Raw genomic sequence first — 26,655 nt, forward strand, 5'->3', positions numbered from 1 at the left:
CTGTCTTGATGATGACAGCTTTGTAGTAGAGGCTAAAGTCTGGGATTGTGATGCCTCCTGCTTTGGTCTTCTTCTTCAAAATTTCTTTGGCTATTCGGGGCCTTTTGTGGTTCCATATGAATTTTAGGATTGCTTGTTCTAGTTTCGAGAAGAATGCTGGTGCAATTTTGATTGGGATTGCATTGAATGTGTAGATAGCTTTGGGTAGTATTGACATTTTGACAATATTTATTATTCCAATCCATGAGCATGGAATGTTTTTCCATTTCTTTATATCTTCTTCAATTTCCTTCATAAGCTTTCTATAGTTTTCAGCATACAGATCTTTTACATCTTTGGTTAGATTTATTCCTAGGTATTTTATGCTTCTTGGTGCAATTGTGAATGGGATCAGTTTCTTTATTTGTCTTTCTGTTGCTTCATTGTTAGTGTATAAGAATGCAACTGATTTCTGTACATTGATTTTGTATCCTGCAACTTTGCAGAATTCCTGTATCAGTTCTAGCAGACTTTTGGTGGAGTCTATCGGATTTTCCATGTATATATCATGTCATCTGCAAAAAGCGAAAGCTTGACTTCATCTTTGCCAATTTTGATGCCTTTGATTTCCTTTTGTTGTCTGATTGCTGATGCTAGCACTTCCAACACTATGTTAAACAACAGCGGTGAGAGTGGGCATCCCTGTCGTGTTCCTGATCTCAGGGAAAAAGCTCTCAGTTTTTCCCCATTGAGGATGATGTTAGCTGTGGGCTTTTCATAAATGGCTTTTATGATGTTTAAGTGTATTCCTTCTATCCCGACTTTCTCAAGGGTTTTTATTAAGAAAGGGTGCTGGATTTTGTCAAAGGCCTTTTCTGCATCGATTGACAGGATCATATGGTTCTTATCTTTTCTTTTATTAATGTGATATATCACGTTGATTGATTTGCGAATGTTGAACCAGCCCTGCATCTCCAGGAATGAATCCCACTTGATCATGGTGAATAATTCTTTTTATATACTGTTGAATTCGATTTGCTAGTATCTTATTGATAAAAAAACAAGACCCATCTATTTGCTGTCTACAAGAGACTCATTTTAGATCTGAGGACACCTTTAGATTGAGAGTGAGGGGATGGAGAACTATTTATCATGCTACTGGAAGCCAAAAGAAAGCTGGAGTAGCCATACTTATATCAGACAAACTAGACTTTAAATTAAAGGCTGTAACAAGAGATGAAGAAGGGCATCATATAATAATTACAGGGTCTATCCACCAGGAAGAGCTAACAATTATAAATGTCTATGCGCCGAATACCGGAGCCTCCAAATATATAAAACAATTACTCATAAACATAAGCAACCTTATTGATAAGAATGTGGTAATTGCAGGGGACTTTAATACTCCACTTACAGAAATGGATAGATCATGTAGACACATGGTCAATAAAGAATCAAGGGCCCTGAATGACACATTGGATCAGATGGACTTGGCAGATATATTTAGAACTCTGCATCCCAAAGCAACAGAATATACTTTCTTCTCGAGTGCACATGGAACATTCTCCAAGATAGACCATATACTGGGTCACAAAACAGCCCTTCATAAGTATACAAGAATTGAAATTATACCATGCATACTTTCAGACCACAATGCTATGAAGCTTGAAATCAACCACAGGAAAAAGTCTGGAAAACCTCCAAAAGCATGGAGGTTAAAGAACACCCTACTAAAGAATGAGTGGGTAGGGGCGCCTGGGTGGCGCAGTCGGTTAAGCGTCCGACTTCAGCCAGGTCACGATCTCCTGGTCCGGGAGTTCGAGCCCCGCATCAGGCTCTGGGCTGATGGCTCAGAGCCTGGAGCCTGTTTCCGATTCTGTGTCTCCCTCTCTCTCTGCCCCTCCCCCGTTCATGCTCTGTCTCTCTCTGTCCCCAAAATAAATAAACGTTGAAAAAAAAAATTAAAAAAAAAAAAAGAATGAGTGGGTCAACCAGGCAATTAGAGAAGAAATTGAAAAATATATGGAAACAAACAAAAATGAAAATACAACAATCCAAACGCTTTGGGATGCAGCGAAGGCAGTCCTGAGAGGAAAATACATCGCAATCCAGGCCTATCTCAAGAAACAAGAAAAATCCCAAATACAAAACCTAACAGCACACCTAAAGGAAATAGAAGCAGAACAGCAAAGACAGCCTAAACCCAGCAGAAGAAGAGAAATAATAAAGATCAGAGCAGAAATAAACAATATAGAATCTAAAAAAACTGTAGAGCAGATCAACGAAACCAAGAGTTGGTTTTTTGAAAAAATTAACAAAATTGACAAACCTCTAGCCAGGCTTCTCAAAAAGAAAAAGGAGATGACCCAAATAGATAAAATCATGAATGAAAATGGAATTATTACAACCAATCCCTCAGAGATACAAACAATTATCAGGGAATACTATGAAAAATTATATGCCAACAAACTGGACAACCTGGAAGAAATGGACAAATTCCTGAACACCCACACTCTTCCAAAACTCAATCAGGAGGAAATAGAAAGCTTGAACAGACCCATAACCAGCGAAGAAATTGAATCGGTTATCAAAAATCTCCCAACAAATAAGAGTCCAGGACCAGATGGCTTCCCAGGGGAGTTCTACCAGACGTTTAAAGCAGAGATAATACCTATCCTTCTCAAGCTATTCCAAGAAATAGAAAGGGAAGGAAAACTTCCAGACTCATTCTATGAAGCCAGTATTACCTTGATTCCTAAACCAGACAGAGACCCAGTAAAAAAAGAGAACTACAGGCCAATAACCCTGATGAATATGGATGCAAAAATTCTTTTCCCCCTTTCATTCTCATAATATTGTGTGTTACACTCACCAATTTTCATAAATTGAAACACCCTTACATTGCTGAAATAAATCTCACTTAGTTATGGTGAATGATCCTTTTAATGTGTTGCTGGATTTGGTTTGCTAGTATTTTGTTGAGGAATTTTACGTCTGTATTCATAAGAGACAGTGGTCTGTGTTTTCTTTTATTGTGATTTCTTTGTGTGGCTTTGCTATCAAGGTAATACCAGCCTTGTGGAATGAGTTAGAAAGTTTTATCTCCTCTTCCATCTTGAGGGGAGAGTTTGAGAAGGATTGGTGTTAATTCTTCTTTAAATATTTAATAAAATTAGCCAGTGAAGCCATCTGGTTCTGGACTTTTCTTTGCTGGAAGTTTTTAGGTAATTGATTCAATTTCTTTCCTTCCTATAGGTCCATTCAATTTCTCTCTTTATTCAGTTTTAGTAGTTTGTGTATTTCTAGAAATTTGTCCATTTCATCTAGGTTACCTAATTTATTGGTGAACAATTGCTCACAATATTCTGTCACAAGCCCTTTTGTTTATGTAAGATTGAAAGTAAAGTCCCCATTTCATCTTGATTTTATTAATTTCAGTCTTCTCTCTTTTTTGCTTGGTCATTCTAATTACCAATTTTCTTGATATTCTCAAAGGACCAGCTTTTGGTGTCACTGATTCTATTTCTTTCTATTTTCTATTTTATTTATGTGTATTCTAATCTTATTTGTCTCCTTCCTTCTTTGCTTCCTCCTTTCCTCCTTGCTTTAAGCTTAGTTTGCTTCCCTCCCCTGCCCAGTTCCTTAAGGCAGAATGTTGTTGATTTGAGATCTTCCTTGTTTTTTAACATAAATATTTACAACTATAAGTTTCCCTCAGAACATGCTTTTGTGCATCTCATAAGTTTTAGCATGCTGTGTTTTTGTCTTAATTCATCTCAAAATATTTTCTAACTTCCCTTGTGACTTTTCTTTGACCCATTGGTTGTTTAAGAGTGTGCTGTTTAATTTCTACATATTTGTGAATATCCCAGATTTTCCTCTTTTATTGATTTCTAATTCCACTCCATCATTGTCAGTGAAGATATTTTGTATGAGTTCAATACTTTTAACCTTATCAAGCTTTGTTTAATGGTCTAACATATGTCCTACACCAAAGAATGTTCCATACACACTTGAAAATAGCGTGTGTTCTAGTGGTTACTAGAAGGGAGGTGAGTGGGGGATGGGTTAAATAGGTGATGGAGATTAAGCAGTGCACCTGTTGTGAGGAGCACCAGGAGTTTTATGGAAGTGTGAAATGACTATATTGCGTATCTGAAAATAATATTACATTGTATGTTAATTAACTGGAATTTAAATAAAAAAGAAAGGGGGTGCCTGGGTGGCTCAGTTGGTTAAAGCATTGGACTTCGGCTCAGGTCATGGTTCGTGAGGTCAAGTGCCACATTGCCCTGGGTAAGCTCAAGCCCCGCTTCGGGTGAGCCCCCTTTCTTTCCCTCTCTCCCTCTCTCTTTTTCCTCTCTCTCTCTGTCCTTTGCTTACCTGCACCCTCTCTCTCTCTCTCAAAAAAAAAAAAAAGGAAAGAAAAGAGAAAAGAATGTGTGTTTTGCCATTGTTGGCTTAAGTGTTCTATATATGTCTGTTAGGTGTAGCTGTTTTATAGTTTTATTCATGTCTTATTTCCTTGTTTATCTTATGTCTAGTTGTTCTAATTAATTATAGAAAGGGAGGTTTGGGGGCACCTGGGTGGGTTAGTTGGTTAAGCGTGGGACTCTTGATTCTGGCTCAGGTCATGATCTCATGTTTGTGAGAGGGAACCCTGTGTTTGGTTTTGCACTGACAGTGCAGAGCCTGCTTGGGATTCTGTGTCTCATCTCCCTCTGCCCCTCTCCTGCTCACTTTCTCTCCCTCTTTCTCAAAATAAATAAATAAACTTAAAAAAGAGGAAAGTGAGGGTTGGGTCTCCAATTATTATTATTATAATTATTATTATTATCATTATTTCTCCCTTCAATTCTGTTTTTGCTTCATACATTTTAGGGCTCTGTTAGTTGTGCACATGTTTGTAATTGTTGTATCTTTTTTTTTTAATTGTTTTTTTCAACATTTATTTATTTTTTGGGACAGAGAGAGACAGAGCATGAATGGGAGAGGGGCAGAGAGAGGGAGACACAGAATCGGAAACAGGCTCCAGGCTCTGAGCCATCAGCCCAGAGCCTGACACGGGGCATGAACCCACGGACCGCGAGATCGTGACCTGGCTGAAGTCGGACGCTTAACCGACTGCGCCACCCAGGCGCCCCTGTAATTGTTGTATCTTGATAAATTAACTATTTTATCATTATGTGATGTTCCTCTTTGTCTTATGTAATGACTTTTGTCTTAAAGTCTATTTTATCTGATATTAGAATATCCATTCCAGTTCTCTTTTGGTTATTGTTTGTTCTCTTTAGGTTCCTGAAATATCTTTTTCCATTCTTTCATTCTCAATCTATTTGTTACTTAGATCTAAGGTGTCTCTTGTAGACAGCACATGGTTAGATTAAGTTTTTTTTATCCATTCTGCAATCTCTGCCTTAAAGGAGTTTAATCCATTTATATTTAATGTAATAACTGATAGTCTTTTGTGATTTGTCTATTTGTTATCTATATGTCTTTTTTTTAACAGTTTATTATGAACCATGAGATCATGATTTGAGCCAAAATTAAGAGTTGGACACTTAATTTTTTTAAGTTAGTGTCTTTAAGTTATTTTCTTAGTCATTGCCCTGGAGATTACAATTAGCATCTTAATTTATAACAAAATAGTTCAAGATAATAACACTTAGTTTCAATATTATGTGAAAGCTGTTTCTATATAGCTCCTCCTCCACCTCTCATAGTACTATCTCAAATTACATGTTTATACATTTGTACCCATCAACATAGATTTATAATCACTGTTTTATGTAGTTGCCTTTTAAATCAAATAGATTAAAAAGAGAAGTTATAATAAAAAATGCATTAAGATGGACTTTTATATATATATATATTTTTTTAATGTTTATTTATTTTTTTAATATGAAATTTATTGACAAATTGGTTTTCATACAACACCCAGTGCTCATCCTAAAAGGTGCCCTCCTCAAAACCCATCACCCACCCTCTCCTCCCTCCCGCCCCCCATCAACCCTCAGTTTGTTCTCAGTTTTTAACAGTCTCTTATGCTTTGGCTCTCTCCCACTCTAACCTGTTTTTTTTTTTCCTTCCCCTCCCCCATGGGTTCCTGTTAAGTTTCTCAGGATCCACATAAGAGTGAAACCATATGGTATCTGTCTTTCTCTGTATGGCTTATTTCACTTAGCATCACACTCTCCAGTTCCCTCCACGTTGCTACAAAGGGCCATATTTTGTTCTTTCTCATTGCCATGTAGTACTCCATTGTGTATATAAACCACAATTTCTTTATCCATTCATCAGTTGATGGACATTTAGGCTCTTTCCATAATTTGGCTATTGCTGAGAGTGCTGCTATGAACATTGGGGTACAAGTGGCCCTATGCATCAGTACTTCTGTATCCCTTGGATAAATTCCTAGCAGTGCTATTGCTGGGTCATAGGGTAGGTCTATTTTTAATTTTCTGAGGAACCTCCACACTGTTTTCCAGAGTGGCTGCACCAATTTGCATTCCCACCAACAGTGCAAGAGGGGTCCCGTTTCTCCACATCCACGCCAGCATCTCTAGTCTCCTGATTTGTTCATTTTGGCCACTCTGACTGGTGTGAGCTGATACCTGAGTGTGGTTTTGATTTGTATTTCCCTGATAAGGAGCGACGCTGAACATCTTTTCATGTGCCTGTTGGCCATCCGGATGTCTTCTTTAGAGAAGTGTCTATTCATGTTTTCTGCCCATTTCTTCACTGGGTTATTTGTTTTTCGGGTGTGGAGTTTGGTGAGCTCTTTATAGATTTTGGATACTAGCCCTTTGTCCGATATGTCATTTGCGAATATCTTTTCCCATTCTGTTGGTTGCCTTTTAGTGTTGTTGGTTGTTTCCTTTGCTGTGCAGAAGCTTTTTATCTTCATAAGATCCCAGTAATTCACTTTTGCTTTTAATTCCCTTGCCTTTGGGGATGTGTCGAGTAAGAGATTGCTACGGCTGAGGTCAGAGAGGTCTTTTCCTGCTTTCTCCTCTAAGGTTTTGATGGTTTCCTGTCTCACATTCAGGTCCTTTATCCATTTTGAATTTATTTTTGTGAATGGTGTGAGAAAGTGGTCTAGTTTCAACCTTCTGCATGTTGCTGTCCAGTTCTCCCAGCACCATTTGTTAAAGAGGCTGTCTTTTTTCCATTGGATGTTCTTTCCTGCTTTGTCAAAGATGAGTTGGCCATACTTTTGTGGGTCTAGTTCTGGGGTTTCTATTCCATTCCATTGGTCTATGTGTCTGTTTTTGTGCCAATACCATGCTGTCTTGATGATGACAGCTTTGTAGTAGAGGCTAAAGTCTGGGATTGTGATGCCTCCTGCTTTGGTCTTCTTCTTCAAAATTTCTTTGGCTATTCGGGGCCTTTTGTGGTTCCATATGAATTTTAGGATTGCTTGTTCTAGTTTCGAGAAGAATGCTGGTGCAATTTTGATTGGGATTGCATTGAATGTGTAGATAGCTTTGGGTAGTATTGACATTTTGACAATATTTATTTTTCCAATCCATGAGCAGGAAATATCTTTCCATTTCTTTAAATCTTCTTCAATTTCCTTCATAAGCTTTCTATAGTTTTCAGCATACAGATCCTTTACATCTTTGGTTAGATTTATTCCTAGGTATTTTATGCTTCTTGGTGCAATTGTGAATGGGATCAGTTTCTTTATTTGTCTTTCTGTTGCTTCATTGTTAGTGTATAAGAATGCAACTGATAAATGTACATTGATTTTGTATCCTGCAACTTTGCTGAATTCCTGTATCAGTTTTAGCAGACTTTTGGTGGAGTCTATCAGATTTTCCATGTATAATATCATGTCATCTGCAAAAAGCAAAAGCTTGACTTCATCTTTGCCAATTTTGATGCCTTTGATTTCCTTTTGTTGTCTGATTGCTGATGCTAGAACTTCCAGCACTATGTTAAACAGCAGCGGTGAGAGTGGGCATCCTTGTCGTGTTCCTGATCTCAGGGAAAAGGCTCTCAGTTTTTCCCCGTTGAGGATGATGTTAGCTGTGGGCTTTTCATAAATGGCTTTTATGATCTTTAAGTATGTTCCTTCTATCCCGACTTTCTCAAGGGTTTTTATTAAGAAAGGGTGCTGGATTTTGTCAAAGGCCTTTTCTGCATCGATTGACAGGATCATATGGTTCTTCTCTTTTTTTTTTTGTTAATGTGATGTATCACGTTGATTGATTTGTGAATGTTGAACCAGCCCTGCATCCCAGGAATGAATCCCACTTTATCATGGTGAATAATTCTTTTTATATGCCGTTGAATTCGATTTGCTAGTATCTTATTGAGAATTTTTGCATCCATATTCATCAGGGATATTGGCCTGTAGTTCTCTTTTTTTACTGGGTCTCTGTCTGGTTTAGGAATCAAAGTAATACTGGCTTCATAGAATGAGTCTGGAAGTTTTCCTTCCCTTTCTATTTCTTGGAATAGCTTGAGAAGGATAGGTATTATCTCTGCTTTAAACGTCTGGTAGAACTCCCCTGGGAAGCCATCTGGTCCTGGACTCTTATTTGTTGGGAGATTTTTGATAACCGATTCAATTTCTTCGCTGGTTATGGGTCTGTTCAAGCTTTCTATTTCCTCCTGATTGAGTTTTGGAAGAGTGTGGGTGTTCAGGAATTTGTCCATTTCTTCCAGGTTGTCCAATTTGTTGGCATATAATTTTTCATAGTATTCCCTGATAATTGTTTGTATCTCTGAGGGATTGGTTGTAATAATTCCATTTTCATTCATGATTTTATCTATTTGGGTCATCTCCCTTTTCTTTTGAGAAGCCTGGCTAGAGGTTTGTCAATTTTGTTTATTTTTTCAAAAAACCAACTCTTGGTTTCGTTGATCTGCTCTACAGTTTTTTTAGATTCTATATTGTTTATTTCTGCTCTGATCTTTATTATTTCTCTTCTTCTGCTGGGTTTAGGCTGCCTTTGCTGTTCTGCTTCTAGTTTCTTTAGGTGTGTTGTTAGGTTTTGTATTTGGGATTTTTCTTGTTTCTTGAGATAGGCCTGGATTGCAATGTATTTTCCTCTCAGGACTGCCTTCGCTGTGTCCCAAAGCGTTTGGATTGTTTTTCATTTTCGTTTGTTTCCATATATTTTTTAATTTCTTCTCTAATTGCCTGGTTGACCCACTCATTCGTTAGTGGGGTGTTCTTTAACCTCCATGCCTTTGGAGGTTTTCCAGACTTTTTTCTGTGGTTGATTTCAAGCTTCATAGCATTGTGGTCTGAAAGTATGCATGGTATAATTTCAATTCTTGTAAACTTATGAAGGGCTGTTTTGTGACCCAGTATATGATCTATCTTGGAGAATGATCCATGTGCACTCGAGAAGAAAGTATACTCTGTTGCTTTGGGATGCAGAGTTCTAAATATATCTGTCAAGTCCATCTGATCCAATGTCTCATTCAGGGCCCTTGTTTCTTTATTGACCGTGTGTCTAGATGATCTATCCATTTCTGTAAGTGGGGTGTTAAAGTCCCCTGCAATTACCACATTCTTATCAATAAGGTTGCTTATGTTTATGAGTAATTGTTTTATATATTTGGGGGCTCCGGTATTCGGCGCATAAACATTTATAATTGTTAGCTCTTCCTGATGGATAGACCCTGTAACTATTATATGATGTCCTTCTTCATCTCTTGTTACAGCCTTTAATTTAAAGTCTAGTTTGTCTGATATAAGTATGGCTACTCCAGCTTTCTTTTGGCTTCCAGTCGCATGATAAATAGTTCTCCATCCCCTCACTCTCAATCTAAAGGTGTCCTCAGGTCTAAAATGAGTCTCTTGTAGACAGCAAATAGATGGGTCTTGTTTTTTTATCCATTCTGATACCCTATGTCTTTTGGTTGTTGCATTTAATCCATTTACATTCAGTGTTATTATAGAAAGATACGGGTTTAGAGTCATTGTGATGTCTGTATGTTTTATGCTTGTAGTGATGTCTCTGGGACTTTGTCTCACAGGGTCCCCCTTAGGATCTCTTGTAGGGCTGGTTTAGTGGTGACAAATTCCTTCAGTTTTTGTTTGTTTGGGAAGACCTTTATCTCTCCTTCTATTCTAAATGACAGACTTGCTGGATAAAGGATTCTCGGCTGCATATTTTTTCTGTCTAGCACCCTGAAAATCTCATGCCAATTCTTTCTGGCCTGCCAAGTTTCAAAAGAGAGATCAGTCACGAGTCTTATAGGTCTCCCTTTATGTGAGGGCACGTTTACCCCTTGCTGCTTTCAGAATTTTCTCTTTATCCTTGTATTTTGCCAGTTTCACTATGATATGTCGTGCAGAAGATCGATTCAAGTTACGTCTGAAGGGAGTTCTCTGTGCCTCTTGGATTTCAATGCCTTTTTCCTTCAGGGAAGTTCAGGGAAGTTCTCAGCTATTATTTCTTCAAGTACCCCTTCAGCACCTTTCCCTCTCTCTTCCTCCTCTGGGATACCAATTATGCGTATATTATTTCTTTTTAGTGTATCACTTAGTTCTCTAATTTTCCCCTCATACTCCTGGATTTTTTTTATCTCTCTTTTTCTCAGCTTCCTCTTTTTCCATAACTTTATCTTCTAGTTCACCTATTCTCTCCTCTGCCTCTTCAAGCCGAGCTGTGGTGGTTTCCATTTTGTTATGCATTTCGTTTAAAGCGTTTTTCAGCTCCTCGTGACTGTTCCTTAGTCCCTTGATCTCTGTAGCAAGAGATTCTCTGCTGTCCTGTATACTGTTTTCAAGCCCAGCGATTAATTTTATGACTATTATTCTAAATTCACTTTCTGTTATATTATTTAAATCCTTTTTGATCAGCTCATTAGCTGTTGTTATTTCCTGGAGATTCTTTTGAGGGGAATTCTTCCGCTTGGTCATTTTGGATAGTCCCTGGCGTGGTGAGGACCTGCAGGGCACTTCTCCTGTGCTGTGGTGTATAACTGGAATTGGTGGGCGGGGCCGCAGTCAGACCTGATGTCTGCCCCCAGCCCACTGCTGGGGCCACAGTCAGACTGGTGTGTGCCTTCTCTTCCCCTCTCCTAGGGGCGGGATTCACTGTGGGGTGGTGTGGCCTGTCTGGGCTACTTGCACACTGCCAGGCTTGTGATGCTGGGGATCTGGCGTATTAGCTGGGGTGGGTAGGCAAGGTGCATGGGGGCAGGAGGGGCAGGCTTAGATCGCTTCTCCTTAGGTGATCCACTTCAGGAGGGGCCCTGTGTCAGCGGGAGGGAGTCAGATCCGCTGCCGGAGGTTTGGCTCCACAGAAGCACAGAGTTGGGTGTTTGCGCGGAGCGAGCAAGTTCCCTGGCAGGAACTGGTTCTCTTTGGGATTTTGGCTGGGGGATGGGCGGGGGAGATGGCGCTGGCGAGCGCCTTTGTTCCCCACCAAACTGAGCTCTGTTGTCAGGGGGCTCAGCAGCTCTCCCTCCCTTTGTCCTCCAGCCTTCCCGCTTTCAGAGCAGAGCTGTTAACTTATGACCTCCCAGACGCTAAGTCGTGCTTGTTGTGGGAACACAGTCCGTAGGGCCCCTCCTCTTTTGCAAGCCAGACTCGGGGGCTCTGCTTGGCCAGTGAGCCGCCCCTCCGCCCCGGCTCCCTCCCGCTAGTCCGTGGAGCGTGCACCGCCTCGCCACCCTTCCTACCCTCTTCCGTGGGCCTCTCGTCTGCGTTTGGCTCCAGCGACTCCGTTCTGCTAATCCTCTGGCGGTTTTCTGGGTTATTTAGGCAGGTGTAGGTGGAATCTAAGTGATCAGCAGGACGCGCGGTGAGTCCAGCGTCCTCCTAAGCTGCCATCTTGCCGCTTCTGGACTTTTATATTTAGCTATGTAGTTACCTTTATCAGTGTTCTTTATGTCTTTGTATGGATTTGAGTTACTGTCTAGTGTCCTTTTATTTCAGCAGGAAGGACTCCTTTTATCATTTCTTGTGAGGGATGTTCTACTTGAAACGATCTCTTAGTTTTTATCTGGGAAAGTCTTAATTTCTTCTTCTTTTTTTCTTTCTGGTAGGTTTTTGTGTGTGTGTGGTTAAAAAACATATAACATAAATTTACCAACTTAACAACTTTTAAGTGAACATTATGATATTGTTAACCATATGCATATTGTTGCACGACACTCTAGAACTGTTTCATCTTGCATGACTAAAACTCTGTACTCATTGAACACCAACTCCTCATTTTCTGCTTCCCCCAGCCCCTGGCAACCACTACTCCACGTTGTTTCAATTAGTTTGATTAGATATTATGTATAAGTGGAATCATGCAGTATTTGTCCTTTTGTGCTTAGCTTATTGTAGTTTACGTAATGTCTTCAAGTTCCATCCATATTGTAGTATGTAACAGAATTTCCTTCTTTTTAAAGACTGAATAATATTCCATTGTATGTATGTAATGTATTTATCTTATCCATTCATCTGTTAATGGATATTTAGGTTTCTTCCACATCCTGACTATTTTAAATAATGCTTCAGTAAACATCTCTCCTTCATTTATAAAGGATTATTTTGCCAGATGTAGAATTCTTAGTTGCTAATTTGTTTTCTTTTAACATTTTTAATATGTAATCCTGCACTCTGGCCTCTATGCATAGTTTCTGATAAGAAATTAGCTGTTAATCTTATTAACATAATTTATAATTTATAAATTTATAATTATAAATTATAAATCTTCCACCTTTGTTCTTTTCCAGGATTGTATTGTCTCTTCTGGGTCCCTTGCTATTCCATATGAATTTTAGAATCATCTTTTCCATTTCTGAAAATAGGCAGTTGAAATCTTGATACAAATGGCATTGAATCTGTAAACTTGGGCATTAAATCTTAACAATATTAAGTTTTAATCCGTGAACACAGAATGCTTTCCATTTATTCAGGTTTTCTTTAATTTCTTTCAGTAGTATTTTATCATTTTCAGTATATGAGTCTTGCACTTTCTCAGTTAAGTTTATTCCTAAATATTTTATTATTTTTAATATTATGAATAGAATTGTTTTATTAATTTCATTTTCAGATTGTTTATTGCTGGAGCATGATCTCTTGTTCATGACAAGTCACTTTTTTTTGCTGTTTTCATGATTTCCGCTGTCTGGTTTTTGACAATTTGATTATAATGTGTCTTAATGCATATCTCTTTGAGTTTATCCTACTTGAAGTTCATTGAGCTTCTTGGATATGAAGACTCATATCTTCTATAAAATCTGGGAGGTTATATCCATTATTTCTTCAAACATTCTTTCTGTTTCTTTCTCTTCTTTTCTTTTGAGATTCCCGTTAGATGTATGTTGGTATACTCACAAGTCTCTGAGACTAATCATTTTTCTTCATTCTTTCTTTGTGCTCCTCAGAGTGGGTAATCTCAAATGACCTCAAGTTCACAGCTTCTTTCTTCTGGCTGTTTAAATATACTGTTGAACCCCTTAAGTATATATTTTTAATTTCAATTATTGCATTTTTCAAATCTAGACTTTTTATTTGGTTTCTTTTTTACATTTTGTATCTCTTCATTGATATTATCTATTTGATGAAACTTTATTCTCCTGGTTTCCTTTACTTCCTTGTACAAAGAACATTTTGAACATTACAATGCAGGAACTCCAGAAATTACATTCTTCCCTCCCTAGGATTTGCTGTAGTTGTTTGTTTATTGAGTTTTCTCAACTAGTTTTGTAAACTCTTGTTGTTGTTGTTGTTTAGGGGCACTGTAGTATCTTTTCCATTAGTTTAGTGGTCAGCTAATGATTTGACAGAGATTTCTTTAATGCCTGGAACAATGATAACAGAAAACCTTCCAATTTGCCAGGAGTCTCTCTGTACATGTTGTGACACATCTTCAATACTCCATCAACAACTCTTCCTGAGCCTTCCTTACTGCTTGAGCAGAACCTGAAGGCCAGCTAGAGGTGGAAGTTCAGTGTCTTCTCAGGTCTTTTCTGAGAATACACTAGCCTTGGATATGCACCCAGCCTTTTAGAGCCTTAGGAATATGTGGAAGCTTTCCAAAGGTCTTATTCTCCAAAACATCTCATTTCTCATACTTTCATCGCAAGCTTTTATATTTTTTCTATTGCTTGCCCCAGTTGTTATCTTTTACCCCAGGCATTAGCAACGAATACATTTGCCTTTCAATATATTTGATAAGCACTCCCCCAGGTAGCTGCTTCAGACTTTGGAGAGAGCTAAGTTGAGTGAAACTAAGGCAAGTCCTTTGGTTTGGTCTTCCAGGGAACCATCAGACAAATCAAAATAAACCACCACAGTTCTTTGAGAATGAAGTTTGTTTTGCTCCCTCTAGTACTAGAAACCTATACCCAAAATGGAAGCTGTTGTCTTGAAGGGTGTTGCTAAACCAGGCAGTAGGGAATGAAGCATGGGGAGGAAGTAAGTTAAAATGCCACAGAGCTCTCTTACTAAGATTTGGCTGTTTTATTTATTTATTTAGCCTTAATTAATCATTTTCCTGGTTGCTGTAAACTTTTAATTAGTTTCTGGGGTTCTGAAAAAGTTGGTTTTGATAGTTTTTGCTACTTTACTTACTGCTTTTGTGGAGGGACAGAATTTTGGATTTTTGTACTTTGCTCTTTTCACTGATTCACTCTGATTTTGAAACTCATTTAAAGACTTTCTATTTAAAGGGTTATAAATATATTCCCTTAAATTTTCTTTTACTATTTGAATGATAATGTGTGTTGTTTTCTTTTTTTAAACACATGGGTCTGTAATCCATAAAAAATTATTTCTGTGAACAATGTGAGGAAAAGATTGTAGTCAGCTGAATAGTAGTCCCCCAGGAGCCAGTGAATGTTACCTTATATTGCAAAAGGAACTCAGCAGATGTGATTGGAGACTTTGAAATGGGGAGATTACTTTGTATTATCTGAGTGGGTCTGATAGAATCACGAGATCCTTATAAAGAGGAGGCAGGAGATCAGAAAGTAGGAGGAGGAGTAGGAGGAAATAGGACAGTGGAAGCAAGGTGTTAGTGTGTTGCAAGAAATGGACCAAAAGGCAAGAAATGTAGGCAGCTTCTAGAGGCTAACAAATACAAGAATACAAGAAACCTTCAGAAGGAGCACATTGATTTTAGAATTTTGACTTCCAGAACTATAAGAGAATAAATTGTTGTTTTAAGCCACTGTGGTAATTTGTTAAGCAGCAATAGGAAACTAATACAGGTTATTTTGGTCTGAGCAACTGACAGAATGGAGTTTCCATTTATAAGATACATGGGAAGCAGGTTTGGGAAAGAAAGACACTATTCAAAACTAAAGTTTATACTCTCCAAGTGGAGTTACAAAGAAGGGGTTGGAAAAGTTATTGACTTGTGAGTGGGGTAGAGGTGAGGACTAGAGATAAGAATTTGGGGGGTCATCGACATATAAATGCCATTTAAAATAATGAGACTGGCTGAGATAATCTGGGGAAAGAAGGTAGATAGAAAAGAGGGCTGAGCATTAAACCTTGGTGGACTCCAATAAATGGTGAAAAAGAAGAATCGACAAGGGAACCCCAACTCTATATGTGTTACCCTAGAAGATAATCAGACAGAAATTTTTGTAGTAGGATGTTTAACCAAAGGCATTGTAGTGCTGGAGAAATTGAGTTAAATCTCCCACTTAAATTTTTAACATGTCAAAAAATGGCATAGTGGTATCATCAAAGAAAGTCATTAAAATTTTTTTAAAAAATGTATTTATTTTTTAATTTACATCCAAGTTAGCATTTAGTGCTATAATGATTTCAGGAGTAGATTCCAGTGATTCATCCCCTATGTATAATACTCAGTGTTCATCCCAACAAGTGTCCTCCCAATGTCCCTTACCCATTTAGCCCATACCCCCACCCACAACCCCTCCAGCAACCCTCAGTTTGTTCTCTGTATTTAAGAGTCTCTTATGCTTTGTCCCTCTCCTTGTTTTTATATTGTTTTTGCTTCCCTTCCCTTATGTTCATCTGTTTTCTATCTTAAATTCCTCATATGAGTGAAGTCATATGATATTTGTCTTTCTCTGACTGGTTAATTTCACTTAGAATAATACCCTCTAGCTCCATCCACATAGTTGCAAATGGAAATATTTCATTCTTTTTGATTGCTGAGTAATACTACATTGTATATATATATATAGACTACATCCCAAGAAAGTCATTTCTTAAGGAAAGAAAGGCACAAATATTTGTGAAATGGCAGAAATACAAAGAGGCTTTAACATATAACTGGAGTTCTTCAAGCATTTAACAAAAGGAGTATGAACATAAGGGCAAAAAAATTTTTATAAGCAATGTACAACTATATTCTAGTCATCATCTGAAGGGATGCAAAAGAAAAATACAGTTAAGAGCAAAATGGATCAGAATTTGAATTTTACTTTGCCTCCTACCCATTGGGTGACCTCAGGTTTAGGAAATAAGTTACTCAACTTCTCTGAATTTCATTTTTTTCTCATCTATAGAAACAATCGCATTTACTACAATGAGCTTTGTGTGGATTGGGTAACACGTGTTAGTGCCTAGAACACAGTTTATATTCAATGAATGGTGGGTTTTCTCGTTCCATGCTCCCATCAGAATCCAAGTCTTAAATATAAGCAATGTGATAAAATTTGACTTGTGGATCTGGTTTTCAACTTATGTTTTGAGCAGAAGTATCAGGCTTACCAAGTTCTATACTATGAAGTAAAGTGAGTTGGAGAGGAGATCCCCAGATTTTAGTAAAATCCCCAGATTTAGTAGTCTTCACAAGTCCTCACAATATCTATGGCAATATAAGGCACAAGCTCCCTCCACCCTACTCTCAAGATAAAATTAGAAAGTTTCTAAAGGTCTTTCTAAAAAGTGAGATTTGTTTCTCAAAAACGGAGTTGAAGCCAGATTAGGAAGCCACTATTTCAGAGAAGGGTACTTCAGACATATAATAATTAGACAAGGACTGAAAAAGAGAAAACAAACCCCACAAACGAAAAATCTTCCTGGAGGTGGAGGTAAAAGGAGAGGATTGCAAAGTCCATCCTCTGGCTCTTGTCCGTCGTCATCTGTTCAAGCTTAAAAACAAAACAAAGTAAAATAAATTGTAAAATAAAGTCCTGCTAAATCTGGTTCTAAGCCAGATGCATCCATAGAACAGCTTGTCCCCCTTTCTTCTTTGCAGGCACAAAGGAAACTCAAAGGACCAGATGAAGGGCTATATTGCTAGCGCTGGAGAACCAGTCACCTCACTCCTGCCAAATGACCAAACACCTCTACACTCCCTCATGATTTAGTGAACTCCCTCTTTCACCTGCTCTGTTCTGCTCTTTGGACACTCACTCCTCCTACAGTACAGCCTATGGCACACACACGGTGCTACCCTGGAGAAGGAAAAACCCCAGTGAGGAACTTGGGTTGCTGCCTGCACCACTGTTTATGGAGGGGCAGGGAGAGGTTTTACAACAACTCTTAGCACACTGTGTCATTCTCTGTGTCTGTTCCACCAAGCTCCTTGTTGTGGCTGTGACTTACATGTAACGATGTTGGATACAAGAGAGAGCATTTAACATATGTGCCATGTTCCCAGCCCTATCAATGGCCCATGTGGATCGAGTAACCCTGTTTTGTATCATGTGACCACCTCTCCCCATATTCTCTGCTAACTGAGGCCAGTCATGCCCCTGATTGAAAAACCACCAACACATAGGCTGGCTCATGTCCTGTGCAGTGAAATAGCATGAAATGCTTTACCTTACCTGAAGTAAGAGTTTGCTTACTGAAGATTGAATCTTATAAAAAAATGAGTGCAGTTAAAGTTTTACTTTATATATTGCAAGCACTTCCTGCCATCCAGGATGGAAATACAGCTTGCTTTTGGAAGCAGACGAATGGAAATTGACGAATGGAAGCCTAGGGAGGAGAAATTTGTTCAAGCATACTCTAACAAAGAATTGGGCTGCCCTTACCTGGGGGGTAGGATAACTCACAGCTTCTAAACACTGTACCAAGGAAGTGCAGGGCCAGCACTAAGGTAAAGCAAGCAAGGCACCCAGGATGCAACATTTCAGGAGGTGCTCCCTCTCAGGGTTGTGCAAGTGCACGGTTGGTACATAGAGTTGAAAATCTTCTGGAATTTTACACCTGGGCACTTTGCTTGCTTCACCCTAGTCCTGGGTCCATGTGGCACTTTAGATTATTAGGTAATGAGCTGTGGCAAACAGATTCATAGTCACAGGAGTTTAATGGCAGAATATTTGAAAGATTCAGCAAGTTGAGGCACCTGTGTGGCTCAGGCGGTTGAGTGTCCTACTTTGGTTCAGGTCATGATCTCACGGTTTGTGAGTTTGAGCCCCATGTCGGGCTCTGTGCTGACAGCTCAGATCCTGGAGCCTGCTTCGGAATCTGTGTCTCCCTTTCTGTCTCTCTGTGCCCCTCCCCTGAGCACCCCTCTCTCTGAAACTAACTAACTAACTAAATAACTAAATAAATAAATAAACATTTTAAAAAGAGAGAGAGAGAGAGAGAGAGAGAGAGAGAGAGATTCAGCAAGTTAAAGATGAGAGCAGATGCTCAAAATTCTGATCTCTGAGAGGATAAGAACATGCCAACCCAAAATATGCCACTTTTTGTGTACTGATGATTTTGAGCTGAAGGCAGCTGAGAAACAACAGATTAAGGAAAGGCTCTCTGATCTCCCCCTTCCTACCTAAAAGCAGATCAGAAATTTTCTCTTTAGAAAGGTACTTTACTAGGAAGAGAAGAAGAGTGTCACCATCACCATCATTGGAGTCAATGTCAAGATGGATATGTACAAACAAACCTACTGAAATAACCCTTAGCTTCTATTAGTTTCCCTGTATATCCTAGTCACTTCCTTGCAAACTACCACTCCTGAAAGAGTAAACTCTTCTTTGTCTTGTCACGTCACAAATTTATAATTCTTTGTTTGTTTTTTAAAGTATATGAGCTCTTGGTACTAAACCACTATTTCAGTCTTCGGTTTTCCTATAAAGGCTCCAAGTGCATGTAAAAATATTAAATGAAAACTTTTTACTTTTCTCCTGTTTGATCTTATGCCAGTTGATTAATTAATTAATTAATTAATTAATTTTTGAGGTGTTCTAGAAAATTTTTTTTTATTTTTTATACAATTTATTGTTAAATTGGCTTACATGAAACTTACCCAGTACTCAACCCTCCTGAATGTCCATCACTCATTTTCACCTCTTCCCCACCCTCTGATTCCCCCTCAGTTTGTTCTCTGTATTTAAGAGTCTCCTGTGGTTCCCTCCCTCTTATGTCAGTTTAATTCTCAGGTCCAGCTACAGAACATAAGAGGGTAGAGGAAAGATTTTCTTCTGCTATGTGGGCCAAGAATATGTTGAAGAGAACAAATGAAATTTTGAGTAATCTGAAAATGCAAGCTGGAAAAAAGATAAAGAGTGAGGAGATCAATGGATAGTAGAGAGAGAAAGAGATCCACAGAGTAGCCGATAGGCAGAGAGTAGTCGGTCATGTCACATTAGACAGATAATTGTTGAATTTCTACTCCTGAAGGCCCTAGAGCTATTTTGGACCATCTGGCCCTATAGAACGCAGCCCTACCATGGCTTCTGCTACTCATGAGTGAATCTTTCTGTGGCAAGCTGCAGAAAATAGGTCCAACCTTAGCAGAAAAGAATTTATTCAAAAGGCATTGGGATTAGAATCCAACTGACTAGAGGTGGGCGAGTCATGCCTGAGAACCAAGACATCCCTGGAGACAACAGCAGCCTCAGTATCAAGAAAGGTCTGGTCAGAATGTGTAGTACAGACAGAGTGAAACTTGATCATTGATAGCTTTAGTGTGCTTTCTCCTGTGTTAGAGATTCACATTCCAGGGTGGAGGGGAATATACAATGCCCTAGTTTAGCTTGGGTCAAAGGCCTGCCCTCCTAGCTTGTGTCACAAGCCAAGTCCCACATAATGGTTCTATCAAGTTAAGTGGAAGAGGTGATAGGGGCAAAAGGTAATTGGGCCACAAAGAAGGTTGAAACGATGAATATCGGGAAGCCCAAACAAGAACTGTCTGCTGCCCAACAACATGGCTTTTTTTCCTTCCAGGGGTTCCCACAGACCTTCCCACATGTCTGAGATCCCTGTCTTTTATTCCTGTCTTTTATTCCTTTTATTCCTTTTATTCCCTGTCTTTTATTCCTTTTACCCCAGCTACCCCATAAATGTTATTTTTGAATGATTCTCTGTTCCTTGCAACCAACACAGCTGAGGCATATTGCTGAGGAAGACAGTGCTTTTCTGTATTTTCCTTTGTCTGTATCCTATAGAAATTATCAAAACTTCTGGAAATACTCCAAACTTCCTTCTTCAGGGGGTATTTTCTTCTGGATACTTTGGTCTTTTCTGTCAGCTTTCTCTTGGGACTTTTTCCACATGGGAAGGTGTGATGAGAACAATAACTTTTGTTTTTCTAAGTTGCTACCTAGGCATTTTACGGTACAATGACCTTACTCACACTGAGTCTGAACATTTAGATAAGGACTTGAGTTTAGGATTCCCACCATAAATTCCCATTTTGCCGTCCCCAGAGCACCTTTTAAAATAACTACCTAGTGGGGTGCCTGGGTGGCTCAGTTGGTTGAGTGTCCAACTCTTGGTTTCAGCTCAGGTCATGATCCCAGGGTTGTGGGATCAAGCCCTGTGTCGGGCTCCACACTGAGTGTGAAGCCTGCTTGGGATTCTCTCTTTCCCTTTCTCTCTGCCACTCTCTGTCACTCATGCTCACTATAAATAAATAAATCATCACTTAGAAATAAACAAATAACCACATTTATTAAGGCTGTGAAAAGTTGGTGACCTCTGCCCCAGCCACATTAGTGAGTAATAGGTGCATGCTACCCTATTCTATTTCCTGCTCGTTCATGACCTGACACAGAGGACTGCCCTTCCCCTAGCTCATTGCACATCCACTCCCATTTCTGGGATTTATAAGCAACAAATCTTAGCGCTTTACTTCTTTTGTGAGTGTACTAAACCTGCTTCTTCAGTGAAAACAACCCTGGGGTATTTTACTTGCCCAAAATTGGAACTCCAATGCTTGAGGAGCTATGTGCTGATGCCTGTGGGTGGATTGTGCCCCTCATGCAGCAGGTCATTTTCTGAATGTTCTTAATTCAATACACCAGCTCCAGTTTTCCAAAACAAAAGGGAAAAGGGTCATAATATTATAGCTATTTCCTTTCTCAGTTAATGTCTTAGCCTGGTATTGCTCAGAGATCAGCCCAAGCAGGGGCAATACATGGGCCCTCCTGCTCCACTGCAAAGGAAACAATCAACAAAACTAAAAGGCAACCGATGGAATGGGAAAAGATATTTGCAAATGACATTCCGGATAAAGCGCTAGTATCCAAAATCTATAAAGAATTCACCAAACTCCACACCCGAAAAACAAATAATCCAGTGAAGAAATGGGCAGAAGACATGAATAGACACTTTTCCAAAGAAGACATCCAGATGGCCAACAGACAGATGAAAAGATACTCAACATCACTCCTCATCGGGTAAATACAAATCAAAACCACAACGAGATACCACCTCACACTGGTCAGAGTGGCTAAAGTTAACAACTCAGGAAACAACAGATGCTGGAGAGGATGTGGAGATACAGGAACCCTCTTGCACTGTTGGTGGGAATACAAACTAATGCAGTCACTCTGGAAAACAGTGTGGTGGTTCCTCAAAAAATTAAAAATAGAAATACCCTATGACCCAGCAATAGCACTGCTAGGAATTTACCCAAGGGATACAGGAGTGCTGATGCACAGGGGCACTTGTACCCCAATGTTTATAGCAGCACTTTCAACAATAGCTAAATTATGGAAAGAGCCTAAATGTCCACCAACTGACAAATGGATAAAGAAGATGTGGTTTATATATACAATGGAATTCTACTTGGCAATGAGAAAGAATGAAATCTGGCCATTTGCAGCAACATGGATGGAACTGGAGGGTATTATGCTAAGTGAAATGAGTCAGTCACAGAAAGACAGATACCATATGTTTTCACTCATATGTGGATCTTGAGAAAATTAACAAAAGACCATGGGGGGAGGGGAGGGGGAGAAAAGTTACAGAGAGAGAGAGAGAGAGAGAGAGAGAGAGAGAGGCAAACCATAAGAGACTTATATACTGAGAACAAACTGAGGGTTAATGGGGGGGGGGGGGAGAGGGGAAAGTGGGTGATGGGCATTGAGGAGTGCACTTGTTGGGATGAGAACTGGGTGTTGTATGGAAACCAATTTGACAATAAATTATATTTAAAAAAACAGATATAATTCACATGCCATAAAAGTCATCCTTTTAAGGAATACAATTCAATGGTTGTTGTATAGTCACAAAATTGTACAACTATCATTACTATGAAATACAGAATATTTTCATCAGTTACTTCCCATTCTCCCCTTCTCTCAACTCTTGAAAATTACTAATTTAACTTTCAATCTCTGTGAATTTGCTTATTCTAGACATTTCACACAAATGGAATCATATAGTATGTGACATTGTGTGTCTAGCTTCTTTTACCTAGCATAATCTTTTTGGGGTCCATCCACACTGTAACATGTATCAGTACTTACTTCCTTTTATGGCTAAATAATATGCCATTGTATGGATACATCACAATTTATCTTCTCATAATTGATAGATATTTGGGTTGTTTCCATTTTTTGGCAATTATGAACATTGCTGCTATAAAAATCATGTACAAATTTTTGTATCAGCATATTTTCAATTCTATTTGGTATCTATGGTGTACAATTACTGTGTCAAATGGTACTTCTATGGATAATATTTTGAGAAACTGACACACTGTTTTCCAGAGTGGCTGCACCATCTACAAAATATGAGGGTTCCATTCTACATCCTCAACAACACTTGTCCATTATTTTTATTTATATTTTAATCATTCTAGTGAGTGTGAAATGGTATCTCATTGTGGTTTAAAATTTTTTCTTTTAACACATATTTTATTTTTGAGAGAGAGAGAGAGAGACAGACTGTGAGCAGGAGAGGAGCAGAGAGAGAGGGAAACATAGAATCTGAAGCAGGCTCCAGGCTCCGAGCTGTCAGCTCAGAGCCCCATGCAGGGCTTGAACCCACAAACTGTGAGATCATGACCCAAGCCGAAGTCAGATGCTTAACTGACTGAGCCACCCAGGCACCCTTCATTGTGGTTTAGATTTACATTTCCCTAGTGGCTGATGATGTTGGGCATCTTTTCATGTGCTTACTGGCCATTTGTGTAACTTCTCTGGAGAAAGGTCTATATGCCCATATTTTAATTGGATTATCTTTTTTTTTTATTTTTATTTTGAGAGAGCGCAAGAAGAGGAGGGGCAGAGAGGGAGGGAGAGGGAATCCCAACCAGTGGCAGTGCAGAGCCTGATGTGGGGCTTGAACCCACAAACCGCGAAGTCATGACCTGAGCAGAAAACCACCTATATTCTGTATTTATGTATTCTGAATACTGGTGTCTTATCTATGAGTTGCAAATATTTTTTCCATTTGGCTTGTTATTTCACTTTCTTGACAATGAAGCACAGATGTTTTTAATTTTGATGAAGTTCAATATATCTATTTTTTATTTGTTTGCTTGTGCTTTGGGTGGTGTATCTAAGAAATCATTGGCTAATCCAAAATAATAAAACCTTACACTCATGTTGTCTTCTAAGAGTTTAATAGTTTCAGCTTTTACATTTATGTCTTTGATTCATTTTGAATTAACTTTTGTATGTGGTGTGAGGTGGGGGTCCAAATTCACTCTTTTGTGTAAGGATATGTACACTCTTTTGTGTATATCTAGTTGTCCCAGCATCATCTGTAAAAACAGATTATTTTTTTCCCCATTGACTTGTTTTGGTAGCCTTGTTGAAAATCAAATGACTGTATATATAAGGGTTTATTTCTGGACTCTCAATTCAGTTTCATTAACCCATATTGCTATCTTTATGCCAGTATCACACTGTCTTGATTACTGAAGCTTTGTAGTGTTTGTCCTCCAACTGTGACCTTTTTCAAAGTTATTTTTGCTATTCTTGGTCCCTTGCTATTCCATGTAGAATTGTAGGATTAACTTGTCAATTTCTGCAAAAGAAAAACTCCTAGGATTTTGATAGGGATTGCACTGAATCTGTAGGTCAATTTGAAGAGTATTGCCATCCTAACAATGTTAAATTTTCCAATCTGTGAACACATCTTTGCATTTATTAGGTCTTCTTTAAGTTCTTTCAAAAATTTAATAATTAAAAAAATTATTTCTAAGTATTTTTGATGCTATCACAGATTTTTTTTCTTAATTTTCTGACTGTACTTAACTGATATATAGAGTACAACTGATATTTGTGCATTGATTTGGCATGATGAAACTTCAGTGAATTAATTCATTTCTAGTTTTATGGATTCCTTAGGTTTTTTCTATATACTGGATTATGTTCCCTGAAAGTATAAGTAGTACTACTTCTTCCTTTCCAATTTGGATGCCATTTATTTATATTTTTTGCTTAATTGCCCTGATTAGACTCTCTAGCACTATGTTGAATAGAAGTGGCAAGAGCAAACATCTTATTATTCCTGATCTCAGGAGAAAGCTTTAAATCTTTCACCATTAAGTATGATATTGGCTGTGGTCTTATCAAATTGAGGAAATTTCCTTTCTATCTTAGTTTGTTGTGAGTGGCTCAGTCGGTTAAGCTTCTGAGTTCAGCTCAGGTCATGATCTCACGGTTCGTGAGTTCAAGCCCTGAGTCGGTCTCTGTGCTGACAGCTCAGAGTCTGGAGCCTGTTTCTGATTCTGTGTCTCCCTCTCTCTCTCTGCCCCTCCCCTGCTCACACTCTGTCTCTCTGTCTCTCTCTTGAAAATAAACATTTAAAAAATTAAAAAAAAAAGACATATTGAGATGATCATGTGGGTGTTTTCTTTTTAACTTTATTGTATTAATTTGGTGTATTACATTGATTTGTAGATGTTAAACCAACCTTGCATTCTTGGGATAGGTCCCACTTGCTCATGGAATATAATCTTATACGCTACTGGATGTGCTTGCAAATTCACAAACATACAGCTAGTATTTTACTGAGGATTTTTTTTTTTTGCTATATTCATGAGGGATATTGGTCTGTTCTTTCATTTTTTCCTTGTGATGTCTTTGGTTTTGATATTAGGCTGATACTGGCCTCACAGAATGAGTTGGGAAGTGTTCCTTCCTCTTCTATTTCTTTAGAGAGTTTGGTAAAACCCTTAGCAATAGAACTAAGGCCAAGAAAATGAAAGACTGCTTTGTGCTAAATAATTCTACCCTTCTGGGTTATAATACAAAATACTATATACAAAGATGGATTCTAATGAATAAGGTAACAAATATTTAAGAGATAAAAATCAAGCCAACACATTTTGTCCCAGGTAACGTTTACCCATACCTGAATTTTCTAGAGGTAATCTACGTAAGCCATATCATAAATTTATTTTTAGACTAATTTAGTGTTTGTAAAATGCAAATATAGCATATTCTTTGAAAAGCATTCAAGCAACAGAGCAACATATCAATAAATAAAAAAAATAAAATCCTATCACCTAGAAATAAACATCAAACTATTTGGTGAACACCATTTTAGATTATGTTTGATATCGCAGCTATTTATGTATTTAAATGTACTCATTGTTTATCTCCAGTCCTTTTATCTTACCTTCTCTATACTTAAGTTTCATGGATATATGGATTTTATTGAAAGTAATTTTTTTCTAGGACTCCTGGATACAGGGATTTCTAAGTTTCTTTATGCTTAGGAGTATAAACATGCTTCCTTATATGCAAACAACTTGCCTGTGTAGTATTCTTGTCTTCTATTTCAACTTTCTAGGTGTTGCTCTATCTTCTGGCACTGAATATTGCTGTGAAAGAATCAAAGCATAATCCAAATTTCCCATTACAGATCACCTTCTTTTTCTGTGTGGATGCCTGAAGAACACTGTTTAATCCTTGAAATTTAACCGAATTTGACATGTTTCATCTCAGTTCAATCACTCATTTTGCTTTTTTTCAGAAACAAGATGGGCCTTTTAGTTTGCAGATCTAGTTTCTTTTAATGCCTTTTTTTCCCCCCTGCTGCACATTTTAGGCTCACTCTTTTAGGGATATTAATTGGACAAGGTTCTCTACAATGCTTTAACATTTGTTTTCTTTTCCTCTTCCATTGTAGTGATTAATTAGGCCTTCTCTTGCGTTAGAAATCTCATTTCAGTTGCGCCTGTTGTTTCTTGATATTTTATACTAATTTGTTAGGTGAAAGTTGGTGTTATTTTCGTCCTTATACTGTCTTCTTAACTCTGAAATCTCCTTTTTCTGTCTCCTATGGTCATTTTATATCGTGTCCAGGCTTTTGCTTTATTAAATTAATATTCTTAGTAGATTTTCTTTAGGTGTAAAATATCGTGAAAATTTTTATTCTGTTCCTTAGTACCTAACATGCATAGTACTTTAAACAGTTATAGATGTTTCTTCTTAAACATTCCCCCATCCCTCTAAACTTTCACCATTCCAGTATGTTGCTAGGAAAGGGGGAGAATGTTTAATGTGTTTTTCTATTTCTACCATATTTTAATTCTATCAGTTAGGATGCTTTTGGTCACAAATAACAAAATCTCTAAAAATGTTTCAAAC

At 38.2% G+C, this 26,655-nt stretch overlaps 1 protein-coding gene across 4 annotated transcripts in view; it reads right to left on the reverse strand.

Annotated features, from left to right (window-relative positions):
* Positions 1-26,655, reverse strand: part of PTH (parathyroid hormone) — a 134,679-nt gene that overhangs the window by 86,600 nt on the left and 21,424 nt on the right. For all 4 annotated transcript variants that reach the window (XM_045038048.1, XM_045038047.1, XM_045038049.1 and 1 more), the window contains exon 2: positions 16,928-17,019. Coding sequence is in view for 2 of the 4 variants with exons in the window: in XM_045038049.1 (XP_044893984.1) it covers positions 16,928-17,019 (92 nt within the window). In the remaining 2 variants the exon portion in view is untranslated. The remainder of the gene's footprint in view (positions 1-16,927; positions 17,020-26,655) is intronic.

The sequence above is a fragment of the Felis catus genome, chromosome D1 (assembly GCF_018350175.1).
Source record: "Felis catus isolate Fca126 chromosome D1, F.catus_Fca126_mat1.0, whole genome shotgun sequence".
Lineage (NCBI taxonomy): Eukaryota > Metazoa > Chordata > Mammalia > Carnivora > Felidae > Felis > Felis catus.